This window comes from Scyliorhinus canicula, chromosome 14, assembly GCF_902713615.1.
Source record: "Scyliorhinus canicula chromosome 14, sScyCan1.1, whole genome shotgun sequence".
Classification (NCBI taxonomy): domain Eukaryota; kingdom Metazoa; phylum Chordata; class Chondrichthyes; order Carcharhiniformes; family Scyliorhinidae; genus Scyliorhinus; species Scyliorhinus canicula.
In genome coordinates this window covers 52,160,747-52,183,245 of record NC_052159.1, presented here as the reverse complement: position 1 = coordinate 52,183,245, position 22,499 = coordinate 52,160,747, and the positions used below count along the sequence as shown (strand labels likewise).

Sequence of the window (22,499 nt, the reverse complement as noted above, 5' to 3'; positions counted from 1 at the left end):
GTTGTCAGCACTTCTGCTGGACTCCACCATCACCCTGGTCCACCCAACGTACTTCATTGGATGCGGTTCTGGTGATGGCTTCTTCATGGGCCGCCTCTGGGAAGATCACAACCGCGTCCTGCCTCAGTTACCTCTGCCCCCCCCCCCCCCCCCCCCCCCACTCCCCACTTATGAACCAATCCAACTGGTGAAATACAGGCCAGAGTAATTACTCTGACAAATGGGTCCCAGGGATTTGTACTGATGCCTCAGCCTTTACCATTTTATCAGCGAAGGAACAGAGAATTAAGTCTTAATTTACCTGCAAAGACTTGCATTCGTTATCATCTTGCATCATTGGCTTTGACTATATATGTGCTTGTGTAGCCAACCTCTTCACTCACCTGATGAAGGAGCTACGCTCGGAAAGCTCGTGATTCCAAACAAGCCAGTTGGGCTTTAACCTGGTGTTGTAAGACTTCTTACTGTGTCAGTTAATGTCTTATGACATACATAGCATCCCGGTTGTAACAGTGACAGTTTTATCAAAAGATACAGCAGGTCAGTGATCAAATAGATACATTTTGGATTATGTTTGTGGGGCCAGGAAGAGCCAAAAGCAATTCCATCCCCGGTGTTTTTTCTCTGTTCGGGGCAGCTCACAGAATCTTCTACTTTCTATCTAATTTTGAAAAGATCACAGAATGAAGTGTATCCCTCCGGCCTTCAATGTGGTGGAAACTATTTCCAATACAAACACTGCTTTGATATACTTGGACAACACATAATGATTGTGCTGAGCCTGGGGTGCATGAAAGTAGGTGCTTGTCACTATTCACAACTGGGAAAGAATTATAGGAGGGAACATTGTAAATCTAGTCCAGTAAAACCATGGTGGAGAAAGCAGCATGCGTTATCTTGTCGTTATTATTCTAGAACTTACAATAAAGGAGACAACTGTTTACTGAAGTTATTTTATTGTAGTTGGTACATCAGCTGACAGTGCTATACAGCTCCAAATTCAGAAGCAGTACTAAAATCATTCTTCAAAAATGCATTTCTCATCACAGCAGCCTGTACACAATCTATCAGCTGCTAGTAAACATCACACCATAGTCTTGCAGTTACAGTTCTGTCAAATATACACAACAGCAAAATCGATTCAGACGGTATGTTCTACATTTGATCATGGTACAGTGTATCTAAATAGTACTGAAGTTGCTGTTGAATGTCAAGAAAATGTAATGGTTAACCTGCTACACAGACTTGACTGTGTTTTAATATCCCGAGTACTGAGCACATATTTCTGCTGCAAGTCACTGACATATACACCAACACAGTTATGTCACCAGTGGTGAAATCCTAACCCTAGAGAATAAAAATGAGCAAAGTACAACCAAGAATCGGTGTATATAAAGCACATGTTTCAAATGTTGCCATGTGTAGAAAATCTGCACAGACATTACTTGTGTTCTTAGAAACCAGTGAACTGTCCACCTTTATAGAACATTGTGCTTAGTCAGAGATGGTGGCTAACTCTGCCAGAGTTTCTCTTTTTGGAAAAAATGTGCTTAAAAAACAGAATTCTTTCCTCAGAGAGAATGTAACAATAGGAATGACTGCCGACACCATGAAATAATATGCATGAGATTCCACAAGGAAGAGAGTGGGAGTTAACATGAAAGCTTATGTATTTTTCTTTCTTTCAGGGTATGTGGGTATTGCTGGCAAAGCCAGCATTTGTTGTCCATGCGTAACTGCTCCTTGAACTAAGTGATCTGCCAGACCATTTCTGAGGGCAGTTAAGAATTAACCACTTTACTGTGGATCTGGAGTCACATGTAGGCCAGGCCAGGTAAAGACGGCAGATTTCCTTCCCCAAAGGACATTAATGAACCAGACAGGTTTTTACAACAATCAATGATAGTTTTGTGGTCATCATTACTGATCTTTCAATTTAGATCCAAAACCCCACCAGCTGCTGTGGTGGGATTCAAACCCACATCCCCAGAACAACCGTACCAGCCTCCCCAAACAGGCACCGGAATGTGGCGACTTGGGGCTTTTCACGGTAACTTCATTTGAAGCCTACTTGCGACAATAAGTGATTTTCATTTCATTTCATTTCATAGCCTAGGCCTCTGTATCACTAGTCTAGTGACATTACCACTATGCTACCATCTCCCCTTGCACCTGCTCTTGGATAGTGTAATACTGGAAAATGTGGTACAGGTGCACAGGGCAATATATCTTTTCAACAAAAAAAAAAGTGCTAACCATCTTTCAGCAGAAAAGCTGGAACAGTACTCAAAAGTCGGGAAAAAAACCCCTGAACATTAGTTCTAAATGTTTCCAGTACAGGAAAACCACATTTCAAGTCAATTAAATAGGATGCCAAATAAAATGGCTAATTTATATATAAAACTAAAAAAATAAAAAGCAGATCCTGCTATCACATTAATTACAAACACAATAATGGCAACCAAGTTAACCCACCTCTTCGATAATTTCTAGAAATGTGAATACATCATAAACAAAATACACAAAACGCATTAATATATACATGCAGACCAGCACCTTAACCATTTGTTCACTAATAAAATACAGTAATATAAAATGAAAACTGAAAATACATTGAAACACACTTCATCTGCATAATGAATGGCAGAAACTGACTATGAAAATGTCATGCAAAGTAGTCAAAAATATATCTGCCCATTTAGGCCTCACTGATGATTTAAGTGAACAAAGTGTTTTTTTGGAAAATCTGGGTCAGAAAGTACTCAAACACTCAGAAGAACAGAAATATTGCACAATGCTGCATGTATAAAATGAGTTTTTGTTTTCATTACACAATTAAATAGAATTTTCAGGTTTTAAACCTGTAAAAAGTTGCTAACATTTCATTAATTCTGTAAAACTATGGTGTGAACCAAATTGTTGGTAGTCCAATGTTTGGACCCAGCCCATTGTGGGATGACTTATAAAATGTGTAATATGTGTAGTGTCTAGACTTCTACTGTATATATTTGGCAAAATCTTGTTTGCATAATAACAGCCACTTGGAGTTCAACTGCAAGCATTACAGGAAAATTAAATCATACCCCTCTCTCTAAGGAGCATGGTTAAGTAATTCTTCAATCAATCTAGTGCAAGTTACCTGTCGCAATAATTTAAGGCATTAAAAGAATGTAAAGTAAGCTCGCCTGTATTTATATTGGGAACAGCAGCTGACTTGCAGCAGCTGGACTTGTTTGAGCTTTACCCTGGACTGCAGTGCTCCAGCTGATGAAAATACATCAAACATCACAATGTTTCACCACTGACACAATCAGATGATGCATGAAAAGACTATTTCAATCATGCTCTGCCTCGCCTGGACATGGGACTATTTTGTTAATGAATAAACTTGAAGTAGAAATATCACTTTTAATGAAGGACGTCTCTCTCAAGGCAAGTAACAGTAACTGGAAAATCCTTACTCAAATATAATAGTGCACAGAATAATACAATGGCCATTTGGAGGTTTTATTTGGAGGTTAAGTAATGACATGAATAATTTTATCAATAGACTGAGCAGTTGGCAATGGCAGACAAATGATCAGAGTACTAAGATGAGCTCTGTACCAGAGGGAAAAAATATTTTGCTGAATGGTAATTTATTTCGGACTTACATGGCTTATAATTGAACATTCTGACCTTAATGAAATTACACTTATGTATTATGTGGCTCATTGAACCAATGGTGGAAAGCAATCTTCTGCACCAAAGGAGGGCTATTCTGTATCAAGGTGACATATCAGATCATCTTTTTCCAGATACTTTGCACGATAAAAGCACATTTTTTGCATTTTCTTTTCTTACAGCAGTTTCATATGTACAGCTTGCAAAAAGCAAATTAACTAGTATCGTTTGGTGCATATATAAAATAAAAAGTATTTTCTCCATTTCAGAAATACATGAGGCTCAGAACCACTGCAATGAGTGCTGTGCTGTAGAGGAAATGCAGTTGAATTGCTTCACCCATACAATATAATCAGCCTTAAACTGTCCATTTATATTACTGGAAATTACACATTTCTGGCTGGAGAACTGTGTCTGAGTTCAGCTTTTAAATATAACCAAATTAATTTTTTTTTTTAAACAAAAATAATTTAATAGGCTAAATGAACATTGGTAAGTGTGAAGGTTAAAGAAAGAATAAACTCTCGATGATCATGTTAATCTTTTTCCCAGTTCACAAAATGTTTTGCATTAAGTGCTGGGAGCAAGTAGAAATGTGATTACAATGAACATTTTCCCTGGTTAGTGTTCATGTACTTGTTAGTCCCACTGAGTGCAATCTTACAGTTTTTGCTGAATGAAGTTCTCCAGCTTTATGATGATGCGGGCGGTGCACTCCATCACTCTCATTGCAACTTCAGATGTAAATTTATCATTTGGAATCAGGGGAAAAGGGAGAAGATCAGGATACCGGGTCCTCAATCCGTCAACACCATATGCTTCCAGAGTATTTACATCAACTGTAAGTCCTACCAGACTTTGACTGTATTCCTCCACTTTCTGTGCAAGCGCAATCGGTTTGACATCTTTGTCAGACTTTCCTTTCACTGCATATTCAGCTGCTATCAAAGCGAGTTTTGCTGCTAAGTAACACTTGAAACACACCCACTCATTGGCATTCTTATGCAGGTCATTTCTGGCTGCGGAGAAGTTTGCCCGAGCTTGCCTGAGCCATCTTCGTGCCTCTATGGGATTGCCCACGGTTTTGTAAGTTGGAGGGACAAAGAATCGTGAGGAATGTGATGATCCTGGTGTTGAAGCAAACCTCCCTTTAAAATGCTGTCGGTCAGATTTATGGCTCGTTGCTTCCTGGTTCCATGAAGTATAAAATCTCTGAAATGAAAACTTCTCAGATTGGAACCGAGCAGACGAAGAGGAATAAGTTCTTCTTGATGCTCTATCAGAGCTAAATTCAGAGCCTCCGAGACCTTGCTTTTCCAGCCTGTTGATTTCATTTTGCAGATGCTTAAAGACCTCTGTCGCAATCTCCAGATTCTCCGCATTTTTGTCGGGATGCCACTTGAGGTATAACCGCCGGATAATCTTTTTCTTTTCTGGCTCAGGTAGCCTCCAAGCCTGCTCCAACACTGCTGTGACTTCTCGAAGGATTTCAGGCAAAGCATGTAGCTTAATCTTCCTTGGAGACTGGTGCTTTGCTGTTGGCACTCTGTGGCTTTCCCTCCCAGGAAAATGAGGTGGAATTGGCCTGAGGCCTGGTGAAAGGCATTCTGTGGGACTTGTAGGTGTGGTCGGCGTACTATCTCTTCCTTGGGAACTTTCATCAGGTCTTGAAAACTTATACAGATCAAGAGAACTTACAATTTTATACTCGTTGTAGCCAATATCAATTTGGAAATATTTTCCCAAAAAGCTAGAATTTTCATCTCCTTCCCTTTCTACTTCTTGTACAATAATGGCGTAAGTATAGGTTGGCTGGTATGATCCATATATGTCACCACCTTCAGCATCAACAAGATAGCCAACATATTCTCCTGGGTAGAATACATTCATAGGGTCCATGAGGAGTAAATAATGGATTTCCGCTGGTATGGGTGTACCTGGCAGAGGCAATTCAAGTTTTGAAGGTTCAGTAGAAGAATCATACTTAACACCTAAATTGTCAAGTTTTTCATTGATTCTATAGATGTCATTGCAGCCAAGCATGGCTATCAGGTAGGAGGTATCTAAAATCAAGTTGTCAGTTGCAGTTTTAAGGGTCATTGCTAGGGCTAAAAGAAAATTGATATCCTTGCTCTCGGCATGCTGGATGTACAGGTGGATCACTGCATTTCCATATCTCTTCAGGAATGCTAATGTTTCACTCTTACTGTGAGGCATTGGGCTACATCCTTTTACTCGAAGGCTTGTCTGCAGCTTCTCAAAACAAGAAACTTTCAACCCCTCGCGCAAGGCCTTGCAGAGTCGACTGGCTTTTTCCTCATTCGCTAGATAGGCATTGTCATTTTCATGCTTCATTATCCGAATGAGACCTGTGATAAACTGTTCAGAAGAGAGCAGCAATTGAAGACGACCCTGCAATGAACAGAGTGCTCCAAATTGACATATTTTGGGTGTTTCCTCATCCAGGATCTCTTCCAAGATTCCGCTAAGTAGCCTTGGTCTCAGTTTGGACGGAAGCAGCATGATTAGTTTCGTATGAAAGGCATGGTCTTTGCCCAGGTAACACTGGCTAAGATCCACAAGCATTAGAACACCCACATTACCCTGCATTCGGCTCTTATAATGTGGAGCATCATCAAACACCAGTATATTTGACTTTGTTAATCTCCCATCGTTACTTGGAAGATACAGCCCTAATTCGCGAACATTGTCAAGATCAAGCCTGACCTTTATCGGGTCATTCTGAAGGCTCTTAAATAGTCCAGAAACAACCCTTTTGACAGTTCGCATTTCATTTGGCTCTAGCTGTTTCCCTTCAGATATTTTAAATATACGTCCAAGAACCTCAACGTACTGTTTGGTTGAAACAATATCTTCTGTACCCAGAAGTTTGAACAATTGGTGGAAAGTGCCTAGTTCTAATGGCAACTTGTAGAGGTATGGTTTAAAATCTGACTCATTCTCAAGATTTATTACAACCTCTTCAGGTTTAAGTAATTTCCACCCATCTTCAACCATAACAAAGGCAACACCTCGAAGGTGGAAACGGAAATCTTTTTTTTCTGCATTCAGGAATTCGTAAGTACTGCGTAAGGCCTTGACTCTTGTTTTTATCATATCATCTTCTGGAGAGGCTATGTTACAGATATTTTTGCAGTTGCTAATGACTTTGTCAGGCGGAGGGTCCAGACTGACATTTAGCATTGCCAGAACTTCCTCTACCTGTTCCTGATTGGCAAGTTTGCTACCTTCTTGCTCCTTAATACTTGAAGGTATTGCCTTTTCTGGGAGAAGTGGGCACGATGTCCACAATAATTGCATTACATCAGATTGTTTGAATTTGGGACTGACCTGAGACCCACTGAACCGTATTAGAGGGAGAATCCCATTTAATTCTTGAAATTGAGGATGGAGTTTCAAGAGATCTGCTGGGGCACGTTCTGGATAAATGAACGGAATCAATGAAAGGTCCTTCAGAAAATTTCCAGAAAAGAGGTCTGTCCTTTCTTGAAATATATGATTTAACAGGACATCGACCTTGTTCTGGATTGTTTCCTTGGACCAGTTCTCTGATTGAGCACGAGCTCCAACCTCCTTAGCAAACTGCAACAGCTGTTGTTGGGAGACTGTGTACTTCAATCCTATGTTTCGAAAGAATGTTATCCACGATGTAAGAAATGCAGCATGGTTCTTAGGTTTCTCGACTTGTTCCAGTTTCCGAAAAAAATCTTGAGGAATGAAAGCACTTTCTGGCAGCATAACCTGAAACACATTTTCTGTTCTGTCGTAAAAATTCTTTGTAGCCTTTAAGCGGTAGGATGAGTCTGGAATAATTGCAAGACCGTCAAGTTTTTCAAACAGTTGCTCCCTGATTGCTGTACCTTCATCGAGGTTGCAAAGTTTCTTCTTCAAATGTACTAGATGCTCAATCTTCGCTGAACTGGACAGGTTATCGAATTTTGGCAGCAAGTGCTTCAAATATACCTCAAGATCATCCACATGAACACAGTCGAGGAAAGCATACAGATCCTTCAGATGGGCATTGTCTGCAAGAAATGCAAAGGATGCAGACAGCGCCCATCTGTCTATTCCAGTTAGAGGAATGCTCTTCGTCAGAACAAAGCATGACCCATATTTCAGAATACTAACGTAGTTACCATTAATGGCCTTATAGCAAGGCAGAGACTTCAGTATCCTTATGTCATCTTGGGCTGTCAGTTGTTTCAAGTTGCTATTGAAGTACATTAGAAGCACTTCAAAGTCACTGTCAGACAAGTGGTCTGCCCTTAGCATTGATGTTCGGATCATATAATCAAGAGCCTTTAGAATGCTTTCAGGGCTCTCAACATTTGCCATGTGCAAAGCCAGCTGTGAGACTAAAATGTTCTCTTTAGAGCAAATTTTACTCAATGCTAGTTGAATGCAGCCTGCTTTCATCAGTGTATTGAAGACTTTATCATTCTGGGCATTTGGATAGATGGAGACATTCATTAAACTGAGAGGTACTAAAACATCGCTTTCTGGCACTAGCATCCTGTTGCTGGAAATGGTGAATCTTGTACCAGGCAACAAAGCCCAGTCTCTTAATACTTCTGTGATAGTTTCAAATGTTGGTCTAATCTGTGCCTCACCTTCCTTAACAGAAATTGCATCACTAATAAAGTGCCAGCAGTTTTTCAACCAGGATTCACTTCCAAAGTTGTCTTTCCACTTCACAACAGTTCTGGTTCTGTAATCTCTTGGCAGCACAAATGAGAGCAACTCAGCAAAGCTGCTGATATCAAAAGCTTTTGCAACACCACAATTGAGCAGGATGTTATTGTACTTCATATAAAGTGTGTTCATAAATAGCTCTTTGCGCGATGGAATCAATTCATGGTAGGTTGTCAGGAACTTTGGCCGTTTTGCGTCAAACACTTGCAGAACATTATCAAGAGTGATGAGAAGAGGGAGCCCTTCCACTCGAATCTCATTCTCTTCTGAATCTTTGAAGCAGTAGTCAACCAGAAGTTTCAAGTTGTGAAAGAGCTTCAAGGTAGTTTGGTGTAATCGACATGGTAACTTCCCGAGGTGACAGCTTGAATCAGGAGATGAAAATGAGTGCAAGAAGTCTCGGACATCAGCAGGTGTTACATACTGCACTGGAATTCCTGATTCCTCGAAACAGTGGTAAATGTTGGAAGTTTCATCAGAGCTGTAGACTAAGTTAAAAGCTATGTCAAGTAGAAGACTTTTGAGTCTGTAAACATTTTCAGCAATGGTTTTCCGTACTGCAATATTATATTCTGTGTTTTTCATGTGTTGCAGTTCGTCTTGGAGCAAATTGTCAAAGAATGATCTGTGTCTGTTTGTTGGAGAGGTATTCACCCAGCTAATAAAAATTGTAGGCTGCAGTTCTCCACTGTCTGCATTTGGTATCCGCACTACTGGAAGAAGACGCTTGAGGTCATCATGAAGACAACAATAGACAGATCTCACAAGGCAGTACCAATCTGGCTGTATGTCAGGTTTGTTGGCAGCGAAGAAGGTCATAAATTTTTTCATCAAATCCTTCAAAACATGAGTGGGTGTATTTTGCAAGACTGTTATTGTTGGGTCCGAACCTAGAAAGTAGCGCTTCCGTATCTGCACCAGCAACTCCACGTAGGCTGGAGCAATCAACGTCGTCATGAGGTTATTGTTCCAATCGCTACGCACTCCTACACCATTGTCATCCCGCCACAAATTTCTCCTGGCTGAATCCAAAGCAAAGTGCCCGTTTACATGGACAGGCAATCCGGTTTCCAATGACAACGGCAGAAAGCAGAAAGCTCTGTGAGGCTTTTTGTAATTATGACTGATGCAGGCAGCAACCCCTCCTCGGGGGAAGAGTGTTATGTCTTCGTTTTTATGAGCTGATATAACAGTCTTTGAAACCTTCTCAATATTAGAGAAACCTGATCGGTTACAGACCAGCCAGGTTGTAAGATTGCCTTCAGAATCTTCAATGTCCATCGTATATGTGATCTGTTGAACTGGTATCTGGCTAAGTTGCTTCCTTCTATTTACACTATCCAGTACAGATACATGAAACTGCTTCCGCTTCAACCTGTCGCCATCTGTAATTTTGGCTTTCACAGAATACAGAACGTTTAGCTTCCCAGTTGTCTTTTCAATATCACAAATGGAAATCTTCTCCATGTGATTTAAAAACATTAGAAGTTCAGCTCCATCACTCCGCAGTTTGTCCAAAAGATTCTGCACCATTTGATCCGACACGGGAACTTGACAGATTTCAGACATTTTGGCCATCTCAGCATTTCTGACTGGAAACCTAAACATTGTAGCATTTTCGAGTTTGAAAAGGTTGCCCAGAAATGGGTTCAGTACATCGGTAAATTGGGTTCTGAAGTCCGAATCCAAATCTCTAAACATGCGTCCAGGGCTAACATTGGTAGATCCGGGAGCATACCTTGCATGGGGATCAAATATGCAGAGTACATCATTGTCAGAAATAAACGCTGGGCAGTCTGTTATATGGTACACGGAATTGAATCCTATTCCATACTGCCCAGTCTTACCCGGATTCCCTTCCTTTGTCCCTCTTCCAAGGTTCTGAATCCCTCGAATATCGTCTTCTGTGAATGGTTGGTTGTTGTACACACAAATTGCAGGACCTTGAAGGGGTGCCCACTTCTCGTCAAAGATTCGATCTCCTGGATGTTGCCTAGGGTCAAAGATAAAGTAAATTTCAGTGGCTTTGGCATCATCTGCATTCTGAAGTAGCTCCTTCAGCATTTCTTTCTCAGAAGGATAAGCATTGAGAATGCTCTTAATCCTGCTGGTTAGCTTCTCTTTCTGTCCAAATTCACTGCCAAGGGTGGCGAAGCAAATATTAGATGCATAACGCTCTAGAGCTTTGTGACGCTTTGGTAGCGCTCCAAGTTTAACAGCTACCTCTCTTGGTATGTCAGGATGGCAGTATTTCACAGTTTTATCGCTCACTCGTATCCACGGACAATCATTGTAACACAGAGATTTAGCGGGAACAAGGGACCGATCACCATCTGGTAACAGAAGGGTTCCGTATTTTCTCTTGCAGTAGTCCCGATTTTTCTCTCTAATGAGACCCCAGACACCTTCGCTAATAATTCTTCTGCAAAGTTGAAAATTTGATTCACTTAGAGGTTCCTGCGCACATTCGGTTTTTAAAACTTGCAAGACAGATGCAAAGTCTTCCACAGTGAATGAGGATTGGACTCCCAGCTTTTCAAAGAACTCACGGAAATTGTTCCTGTACTTATTTGGGAGTTGGTGCAGGTAAGGGGTTGCGTCAAAATTGAGGTGGAATGCAACCTTCGCTGACTCAACATAGGTGTTTTCAACCAGAACAAAATTAAAATTCTGCAGCTCCTCATTGATCTGCGACTTTGAAATTTCGTTCTTGAGCATGGCTTCATGAAGATATTTGTAGCAAGCGTTTGTGATGCTCTCTTGGCAGAGAGTAATGCCATCGAAGGAAGTAGCTACTTTCTTCAACTGATCTAACACTACAAGAATAGGTGGCTTTTTTAGCAACCCAAAGATTTCTTTAACACTGGTAGAGAGTGGACCACATCCTTTACTGGGAGGATTTTCATTTAGGATAGGATGCAGAAGACAAACTACATCCTGGTACTCAGCTGTATAAACCTCCTTTGCTGCAAACATGGTTTCAGGCTGAAAATCATTCCCTTTCCAATGCAACGAGAAACCAGGAGGCTTTTTGACAAAAGGTAGGAAAGGTATAGACTGAAATCTCTCAGCAAAGTCTTTGGATCTGTGATCCCGAAACTTTACTTTCTCTTCAATTAAACTTAGTATGATGCTGCTACGTTGGCAACTAGCTGCATGGTCACTTTGATTCAGCACTGCCACCGACTCTGCCCGTTCTAGTAAATCCTCCCATGAGATGTCATCCTTAATCATGCCAAGTTGTACCAGCTTTACTAAACGGACTGGGTTCAAGTAGTCTTGCGTAGTTCCACAAGGGAATCGCCCATCACTTGTCTCGTATAGCTTAGCAACTCGACCTTCTGGATGGATAAGTCTTGAAGGAACTGTCAACTGTTGGTGCTCCCCTGAAGATGGTACACAATGGGTAACACGTAAATACGCTGAAAGCTCCAATACCTTTTCATCAAGAATATAAAGCATCAAAGGATCTCGTAGTTCTGCCTCAATCTCTTCAATGTACGGAAAAAATGCCTCTATGAAAAACTGCTTCTCAGAAAATGTGTTTTCCAGTAATATATTCTTGCACCCCGCCTCTTCAAAACCAGCCCTAACCCAAGATGGAAGCTCCACAGCACACAATGGTTGAGGTTCAGCCTTCTTGAGGAACTTCAAAAGGATCTTGAAAGCCACAGGCCCAACAACTGGTCTGTGAAGCAAAGCATCATCCAAAAACCTAATGTTTTTGATCGAAACCCAGGAAGTTCCATCTGAGAACACCTCTGTCAGCTTGTTTCCTCTTCCTTTGGCAATATCCTCATAAAGGCCTTGCCACACCACAGCAAAGTCATCATGAACCATGGCAATATCAGGCCACAGGGTATAGTAGTTGTAATCAACAAGTTCTGCATTAACAGCCATGTCTCGTAGCACAGCAAGCGCTTCTAAATATGCCTGAACAATCACATGTCTCATAAATATCATGTTCCACCTCCCTTTTGTGTCTGTTTTCCAAATTTCTTTTCGATTGGATGAAACTGCAAAGCAACCATTGATATGCACTGGTAATCCAGTTTTGATTCTCAAAGGCAAATAACAGAACACTTCTCCATAAGCGCTACCGTTTGTTTTAATGCTCCATTTGTTGTCTTCTGTTTCAGATAGCAAAACACTAACAGCCCCACAAGGGACAAGTCCTAATCTCCTCCCACACTCTTGCAGTGAAAATATCAGTGCCTCTCCAGTATCCATGCACGAACATATCAGCCAAGTAGTGGATTCAGTCACTTTTTGTGGCGACTCTTCATTTGCCTTTCTATTCTGAGCCGACTTGGCTGAAACTTCAAAGAAAGGTATGGCCTCATCTTCTGGGCCTCTGAATAGTGGTGACTGAAGATCAGCAATCCTTCGGAATACCTGAAAAAATTCATCGACCACAATTCGCACTATGCAGGCACATTTAGGTGCTTCAGAAGGAAGCTGTCTTGTACTGGCAAGTACTTTCATCAGTTTTGCAGCCTCCTTTAAGATGTTCATCGGCGTCGACACAGCTTTTGACAAACAAACAATTTTCTCCATGGCAATGATGGTCTGTGCCAAGCTAGGGTCAGGTTCATCTGCTTTGAGGTACTTTAAGAACATGGTGCTTACATTCTGAGAGAAGAGAATAAGTCTGTGACCACACAGGCTAAACTCATCAACCAGAGAATAGATGTCTGCTGTATTGTAGAAAACACTGCTAATTTCACTGACTAGTGCCTCCTCTTCGACTCTGAAAGGAAGTCTGAAGAGGGTTCCCAAATAGCAGAAGGGTTTTTCAATAGTCACGGGTAAGTCACAACCAAAAACATTCACAAATGGCCTGAACTGATTGGGAAACTTTCTTAACCTCTTCTGGTGTTTGTTCCAATTGATTTTTATCCCAGGGTTTGTTTTGTCACGGATATGCTTTCCCAAATGATTAATATTTGGATCAAACATTATCATAAATTCACGGCTCAAAATTATAGGGATGTCTGTAATATGATAAACAGAGTTGAAACCAAGTCCAAATTTGCCGACTTTGTCAACCTCACTCCTCTTCAGTGATCCACCCAGTCTGGTTATGTTGACAAAGTCTGAATCTGTGAAATCAGAGTTGTTGAATGACCATAGGGCAGGCCCGTGGCACACTGCCATCCCTGGATCGAGAAGGTTTTCTCGGATATCTGCATTTCTTCGCATATCAATCAGGAAGCTACATTCGGTTCCCTCAGCATCATCTGCATTTTGTAGCAGCTCCTTAAAGATGTCTGCAACTGATGGGTATTCTTCAAGAATGTTTCTGATGCGCACTGTGAGTGGCTCTCTTTGTCCAGACTGCTCAAAGCCCAGGTTCTCTGGGTTAATGAGTCTGGTACTAAGGCACGGCACTTGCAGCGCTTGAGCCATTTTCATAGGGATGTCCTCATGTACCAAGTAGATGGGTTCTAAGGAATCATCAAGCAAGTCATTAAGGTCATCTACTTTGATGTCACAGTAGCTACAATTGTGAATTGGTTCCATTACCAATCTGTTGGGATCTTTACTATAATGAATAGGTATTGGAGTATCAGGATTAACCGTGATCTGATTACTGTACATCCATCTTAAGATGTTCAGTACCAGAAGTAGGTTTTGTTTACTTTCCGGTTCACTGGTTTCATCAGCACACTGCTGTTTGATACTTCGGACAATATTGAGGATGTGCTCATTATTTATTTCTTTTAGTGCTCCAAAAAATGTAAACAATTTGTGATATTTTGCCATGGTTTTTGGAAGAATATATAGGTAAGGCTCAAGATCGAGATCTTGAATTGGTTTTATAGCGACTTGACCAGGAACAGAAAAGACCTTGCCTGTCCACACCCAGGGAAACGCCAGTGATTTGAACCCTTCTTTACCTTTGTCCAGGTGGCCCTGCATATATTCATAAATATCAAGCAGGAAGTGTTGAAACTGGTACCATTCATCTTCATTGAAATCCTTGGAAGTGTGCCAATCAACAACATTTTTCAAGTGCCCTAACACCTTGGTCAGACTGGGCTCTGTGGAAAAGCCAAACAATTTTCTAACTTCCAACGAGATGTCCTCCACAAGGGGCACTGCAGAGCCCAACAATACTGCTTCAGATAAATCTCGCATTTCACATGCCTTGTGAAAACTTAATACGTCTCCTTTCCAAGCTAGGGACTGAGGATAATTTAGAGGACGTTTCTTGCAAACTGGAACCCATTTTAACTTTTGCATCATTGCCTTTGTTTCAGCTGAAATCAGTAAACTCTTCTGCCTGTGCAGAATCGCAAGTAATGTTTTAGCTTTTCTGATGACCAGATCTTGCTTGACTTTGCTACTGCTCTGCAGCACCTCGATTCTTTTGGCCACTTGTACAACTTCTTTTTCGCTTAACTGATCTTCATTTTTCAAGCCTATCTGTCTCAAAGCATGTAAGGTATCTGGAGTTGAGGTAAAGCTATCAGGTGGAAAAAATGTTTTTTCGTCAGCATAAAACAAGTTCTGTAATGTTTCTATTTCAGGATCAAACAATTCGTTAGCTGACATTAATCTTCCCTGAGAAGTAGAAATAAATTTCAAGGACTTCAGCCATTCAACAAACAAAACATTTTCGTCCTTGAGGAAAGCTAAATTGATGAGAATCCAAATCACAATATCTGTGATGTCCTTACTGGCGTAAAAGCTTTTTTCAATATCTTGCAATATAATCTTTAGGCATTCTGTACTTTTTAATTGTTCAATTTTTAGTAAGGTAACTAGCCGAATAGAAGCTTCATCGCTGCAATTTACCACCGGAATGGATAGCCGTATGTCAGGTGGAAGTTTTGCAGTGTGATGTAAGACTTTACTGCCTTTTAGCGCGATAAAACTTCTGCTGCTTTTCTCAGAAGCTGGCTCAACTTTGTTAAAGATCGTCAGTTCCTGAAGAATTTTCTTGTCTCGCTCATTCACTTCCGGCAAACTAGCTAAGAAACATCTCAATGCAACTTTGTGTGTTGGAGGTAGTAACATAACCTGACTGAAAATCTTTTGTGGTGCTGCCTTACCCATGATCTGCAACAAAGTGCTCGGTAGGGGAGAATGGATGTATTTTTTCATAAGAGGGTGCTGCAAACACGGGTCTAGTTCACTAATGACAACCCCTCCAAGTTTTTCAATAATATCTGGTAGGAGCTCAGGGAGTTGCGTCTCTTGTTCCGATTCCATGATTATGGGGGACGGAGTGCGGAGACGTAAAAGATTGACTGTGGTTTGAGCTTCATCTAATGGCATCTTAGGGATCAATGGCAATTCCTCAAACAGAGACAGGTCTTCAGGGAAGTTGTGATACAGATATCGCCATACTGTAGTCAGCCATGGCATTGGCGGGTGTCTCCTCTGTACATTTCTTGGTGACCACTCCACCATCATCTCTCTCCCAGGCCAGCAAGCGTTCACTAGCTCTTTAATAAGACGTGCAGAGCGATCAGAGGTCATCAACTGCAGTTGTGTGCAGAGCCGACCTGTATGATAGTAGCAGTAAAAAGACGAGTTAAAAGGTGCAATTCATTATTAACTAATAAAGCATTTATTTCAAACATATAAAGCCGAGAAACTGGTGCTGGATTTATAACGGGAACAATACATTCCAGGTTTGCAGTATAAAATGGAAAAGAAAAGGTGCCTGAGATACATTAACACAAATATTTTAAATTGTGACACAAACTGTAAAGTGCACTTGCAAAATAAAAATCTCAAACATTGAAAGCATAAAATGATTCAATGCTATTCCTAAATTTCCACTATGCAACATTTCAAAAAGCTTTGGGGTAGACTGCAGTTAACTGTTAGTTAGAGATTGCAGATTACCTGGAAGAAGCATCAAAAATAAAATGTAACAATTTTATGGAAATCCAAGAAACATTTTGTTTTAATATTCACGTTAATAACATGTAATTTCAGTTCACAGGCTGAAATTTACACTCCTCCACAGGGTGGGGGAGACGGAACTGAAACTGGGTGCTCTGCTCGCCCCTGTCCTCCATCACACACCCTCTCCCCCCAACCCCAATTCAAGACATTGGATGCATCGGATGGCCAATTAGTGGCAGTTCAATGAGAAGGAGGCCAATAAGATTAGTAAAGGGGGGTGCTGCCCCCAATCAGCACTGGAAGATGGGATCTCACGTGTCAGAGAAGTAATGCCGCAAATAGAAGTCAGCCATGGCTAGAATTGCAAAAGCACCTGCTCTCAGAATGTCATTATTTTTTACTGCAGGGTCAAAAAGACAGCTTTAAAAACATACAGTTGCTGCCACTTTGCTCAGTAGATTCTGGTCCCAGCGATCTACCCTTGTGCTGCTTCGTCATTGCTGCTAAGAAACACTCCCACACGTCCAATGCCCGGGAAATGCAATGGGCTATGAAAAATCAAATGTGATTGTGTTGTTATCAAGCCAAATAGCTTGTTAATGAGTACTTTCAAAATGATGGATGGACTGCTGATTTCCACTCCTGCCCACCTTCCATAATTCAGGAGACTGGTGTGACAATGTTCTATTGCTGACACAGCATCATCACACCCTATTTCACATTTGCGTGAGTGGGCAGTGCGCCCGATTGGTGGAACATAAAATCTAGTCCCATGTGACAGTGGGGAAAGAGGCTCTGCAATGGCCACTTGAGACGCACCAAGGGACATAGATATATTTTTCAAAACACAATTCCTCTCTTACAATCATGCGTGCTTCCAGGTACACACTATAAACGGCTGATACATGGATACAATTTGTAAGTTATTAACGATAGATAAACTATGGTCATAAATTGCTGCAGAGAGCTCTGAACATGGAGCCATCCAACTTACTTAAAATTAAATGAATACCGTTCTGAAAGTTGACCAGAGGAGAACATGTAAGAGAGTCTTGATTGATTTGCATTGTTTGAATTACCCTGAGATAGCGTGGAAGGTTTGCCTATATTCTTAAGTCAAAGAAATGCTCCAATTATTGCAGCAATTAACGAAATAGATGCAGCTTTTTAGCAAATGTGTATTGGTGTTATGAAAATGTGGGGCGGGATTCTCCGACCCTCCGTGCCGTGATCGCGCCCGGCGCGGGGGCGAAGAATAGCCGTTCACGCCGGAAATCCAGTGCGACGGCACTTCCGTGATTCTCCGCGGACCCGCCAGTCCCACGGAGACGGTCGAACGACCGAACCCCCGCCGGCGTGGCTTACATGTGGTACCATCCGGCGGAAGCTGAGACCTGGGCCGCGGTGAAAGTCCTGATGGGAGGGCGAGGGGTATCTGACTCGGGGGGGGGGGGGGGGGGCCTCAGCGGTGGCCAGGCCCGTGATCATGGCCCACCGATCGGCAGGCCATCGCAATCTGGGAGGGACCTACCTTCCTCCGCACAGGCCGGCTGTGTGGCTCCGCCATGTGGCTCCGCCGTGTCTGCGGCGTCTGCGCCAAAGTGGGCCGCTGCGAGCATGCATGGACCCGCTTGCGGCCGCCAGCCCCTTGGAAAACGGAGAATCACCCCGGACCTTCGAGGAAAATGTCCAGAGTGATTCTCACCCGTTTTCCGGCAGGGGTGCCAGCACCTCCCATAAATAATCCCACTCTACCCAGTCAAACGCCTTCTCCGCGACCATAGCCACCACTACCTCCACCTCCTTACCCTCTGGGGGCATCATGATCACATTGAGCAATCTTCTTATATTCGCCACCAGTTGCCTAACTTTAACGAGCCCTGTTTGGTCCTCCCTGATAACACTCGGCACACAATCCTCAATCCTAGTGGCCAAAAGCTTTGCCAGCAGTTTGGCATCCACGTTAAGAAGGGAGATCGGCCTATAAGACCCACACGACTCCGGGTTCTAGTCCCATTTTAAAATCAAGGAGATGGTAGCCTACGACATCATCTGGGGCAGCACCCCTCTGTCCCTTGTCTCATTAAAAACCTTGGCCAGCAGCGGCCCCAATATCCCGGAGAACTTTTTATAAAATTCTACCGGGTACCCATCCGGCCCCGGGGCTTTATCAGCAATAATTATGAACTTAGGCCAGGATCTTCTGACCCAACCCACTGCCTGTATCTTCCAGTCCCGCCACAAGCCAATGGGCTTTTAGCTGGCTCGTCACATCTCCTGCAGAAAATCTTGGCCTTAGTATGCACCTAAAATCCCAGTTACACCTCTCATTAAACAAGTTATAACTCTTTCAAATATTTCCACATGAGTATCATAGCGTAAAATGACAAGCTCTTTTCAGTTCAGTGAATTATATTTGATTTCAGGCACAGGGGGTTTCATGGAGAAAAGTAGAATCACTGACAGCAAGTTTTGGATATCCACCTGTAACTGCACTTGTGCAGACTCCAGAAGTTGCTGTCAGTTGTCAGATAAGTAATGATGGAGAATAGTGACAGTTCCACCATTATCATTACTGCAAAATCTGGGCCTGTACCTGAAGTAGTTAAGAACAAACAACAGAAGAGTTACAGAGATAAGGATTTAAGGATTGGTAGGCTGTTAAGAGATTCCTGATAATTGATCATTAAACAGCAGATTTTGGAAAGGAAACTATACAATAGTTTGTTCCACAGGGAGTTGAGGAAAACCATGGTTTACATCAGAACAAGACGCTGTGAGAAAGGAACCTTTGTTTTCTCCCCCAAGACAAATAATCCAATAAATGCTTTTGGCAGAATGTTATTAATCCTGCCATGGCATCGATGGCGGGACCAGAAGAATGATAGGACAGGAGACTGTAAATTCAGTGGGCCAATGAGTTCTCGCCTCTGGCCGATCTTGCTAGAGGTGGAGGAGGGTGGGGGAAGCAGTAAGCGCCACCCACTTGGCAGCAGCGGGCAGCCAATTTTCACATGTAAGTATTTGAAAATGGGAAGATTGAGGATGCACCAGGGTCTTTATGAGCCCAAAGCCCAGTTGGTGCCTGGGAGCAGCTTGCCGGCAGCAGGATGGAAGCTGCCTACACTTAAACCCCAGCAGAGCCACAGGGATCAGTTGGCAACAGCTGTAGCCAATGGTCATTCTCTGGAGGGGTCATGTTTTAGTGGGCATCTCAAGATGGAGGTGGCCTCTGGGCCCCCTTCCTACAGCAACAGCAGCCACCTCTGCCAATTACAGCCTCGCAGAAGGTCATACTGGTAGGTGCGATGTCAGTAAGGGCATGTTTGAGACTCAGAAATGGTTTCAACCTGCAATTATTTTTAAAGTTATAATTTAGCCCAACGTATTTGATTAATGTTTTCTCCTGAACCATACATGTTAGATCAGAAAGGTTGGAAGAAATGTTACACTTTGGACAGAATTTAGTCAGCAGCATGTCGTTCCCAAAGCAGAATGGGAAGAGGGCAACATTTCTGCTACATGTCATAAACCAGCACCCAATCAGCTGATAGGAAAACTTAAAAAGCCGTCAGTGGGCACATGAAACGTGCTAATGTGTGGCAGGGCAGGTTTCTATTGAAGTATCATCAGGTTCCTCTTCAGCAGGTCTGGGTGGACTATTAAAGAGCAACCTGGACAAGCAAGGAGGCTCTGCATCACGGGCATAGGTTGCCCATCTGCTTGTTTTGCAAGTCACTGTAATTTTTTTCCAATCCTTCACAACCCTCTGCCAGCTTTGAACTTCTCCCCCATCACTCCTCCGTCATTTAAATCCACTGTCCTCGGATCCTGCTCTCAAATGACCTCAAAAACATGTCAAAGCAAAGGCATTGTCCAGCCCCACAGTTCAGCGATGCCTCCCTACACATCCTCCTCCATGCTGTCAGAGAACGGCAAGAGGTGCCATTCCTGAGTAATGGCAACAGGAGCGCATCCTATCTGACTAAGATGGCACGGACAGAGATCACAGAGGAGGAGACGCACTGTGGGGTTTGTGGGACACCGAGGATGTGGGCTGTGCCGACACTCCATTGCTGTTACCAAGGTGATTTGCCTGTAACAATGCAACAAGTTCTGAGATTGTGGTCATTATGCGTTGCTTGATGTTGCCCAGTGACACATCCATTGTCCTCAGTAATAGGCTTATGTTGTGAGTGTGTGTGACAGAGGTTCACTCTCCTTGTTTATAAAATCCATGGAATGCGGGTGTCACTGGCTAGGTCAGCATTTATTACCCATCCCTAATTGCCTTTGAAAAGGCGGTGGTGAGCCGACTTCTTAACCCCTGCAGTTCCTATGGTGTAGATACACTCAAGGTGTTGTTAAGGAGAGAATGCCAGGAAATTCACAGGCGATTCACATATGCTGCCAGGGAGAACTATTGGCAACAAGTACAGTCTATTACCCTTTCCACACTAGGAAAATGAGCAATTGCTACAAAGCCCACTGCCCCTGCCCCATGACTGCTATCATCTTTGGTGAGCCTGATGAACTCATTGGCATGATGGAAGAGGGCACAGGCTACCTGTTTGATGCCCATATGTGTGTGACAGCCTGCAAAATGCCACACGTTTCCCGTTGAAGTAGCCAGTGGCAAAATAAGTTGAACGATGCAGTCACCTTGAGGACCACAGGCATGGTGTTGCTGCCAACTCCATGTGACTGCAGGTTTCACTACAGGTTCTGGCATATTTTGATAATTGCTTCCTGGGACATCCTCACTATTCCTGGCATTGTCTTTTAGACAGCTGGAGGTAGTTTATCCACAATCTGAAGATGGGCTACCACACCAGTGGCCTTTTTCTCCAATTCTTTCCCTGGATACTGCCCGCTGAACACCCTCCCCATCTGATGCTGGTTGCTGCTGGTCTTACAGTCTCAGTTGTTGGCCGGCGAGAGCCCTCCTTTATCACATCCTCCCTTCCTGCTTTCAAGGTTGCAGGAAAGTTGGGTGTATGAGATAAATAGGTGTTACACCAGGTGAATTGGGTGAAAAAGGTGGACAGTGATAAAAGTGTCTGTGTCCATGAATTCCATCCATACAGCTGCTGAGCTGTGAGATTTTACTCCTCCTATTGTTCACATCCAAAACTCCATTCCACCCACACTGGTCTCCTTCCATTTGGATCTGAACTCCTGGCCAGCTTCAGGTATGATTTCAAAACAGTGACCTTCAGTTTCAGAGTGAGCATGGCTTTGCAACTCGTGACACTCCACCTTCGCCCCTGGCACCTTCGATTTTGTCCCATCATTCCTTGAACCTCCAATCCATAACATCCTAGACCCTGTCATTGTAGAAGTTTGCATGTCATCTCACCCCCGAGCGCCATCCCCATAGAGATTTCTCCTCTTGTTCCTACACACTCCCTGCATCAACCTTAAGAGCTTTCATTAATACCATGACTTGCCCTATGAGACCTTTTCATATATCCCTATCTCAGACTGGACATGCCCCTCAACCAAATCAAGCTCCTCCTGCCCCCTAGCAAATCAACCCCCTCCTTGTGACAGTGAAAGTTCCCATTGTCAGCCACATCAGGATGAGGTACTTAAATGGGCACTAATTGCCCACTTAAGGCCCCTGAATTGACAGCAGGACGGGAAAGTTATCGACGGGCTTTCGTGCCGCAGACTTAATAGGGATGGGGAGGTAGAAGGCTCAACCCTCAACCCCACCCCTCAGCTGAATAAATGCCCCCAGCCACCTAACTCGCCAAGGGCAAGCGCTTAAATTATGCTTACAGTTCCTAGCACCATTTTCTATTAGTTCAACAGCACTTTGGGAATCCATAATAAAGTGACAGTTACCCTTTAAAAAAAAAACATGTTGAGTAACCAATGTTGTACAAAAAGAATTCAAGGCAGTTTTGGCTTTGAATACTAATTTCATTTGGACTGTGGTGAGATTCAACAGCCAACAACTTCATTTTCTCTTGCGTTAGGTTACACTTCAGAAAGCACTTCAGAAAGAAGAACATCTTCTGCTGTCGAGTGTTTGGAAGAAATGCACAGCGGAATAAATAAAAGCATCATTGGCGAATTCTGTCATTGTGCCAGAGCTGTCCTGCCTAGGCATTCCAACATACTCAGCTGTCTCTGAACACTGGTGGATGCTGTGCCAGCAGTGCAGTGCAGGCGGTAACACTGTCAACAGAAAAAAGCTTATCGCTCACGGGACAGAAGAAAAATCTCTTGCACACTCGATACTTGGAAAGCAG

General features: G+C 42.8%; 1 protein-coding gene across 2 annotated transcripts in view; it reads right to left on the bottom strand.

Moving 5' to 3' along the window:
• Positions 1-939: 939 nt before the first annotated feature.
• Positions 940-22,499, bottom strand: part of sacs (sacsin molecular chaperone) — a 147,323-nt gene continuing 125,763 nt past the window's right edge. The window contains exons 1-2 of one of the 2 annotated variants that reach the window (XM_038817631.1): positions 20,086-20,947; positions 940-15,890 (exon numbers count right to left, since the gene is read on the bottom strand). In XM_038817631.1, coding sequence (XP_038673559.1) covers positions 4,324-15,864 — 11,541 coding nt within the window. In that variant the 5' untranslated portion in view covers positions 15,865-15,890; positions 20,086-20,947 and the 3' untranslated portion in view covers positions 940-4,323. Of the gene's footprint in view, positions 15,891-20,085; positions 20,948-22,499 lie in introns of those variants that run through there. The other variant, XM_038817630.1, reaches the window with a different exon arrangement.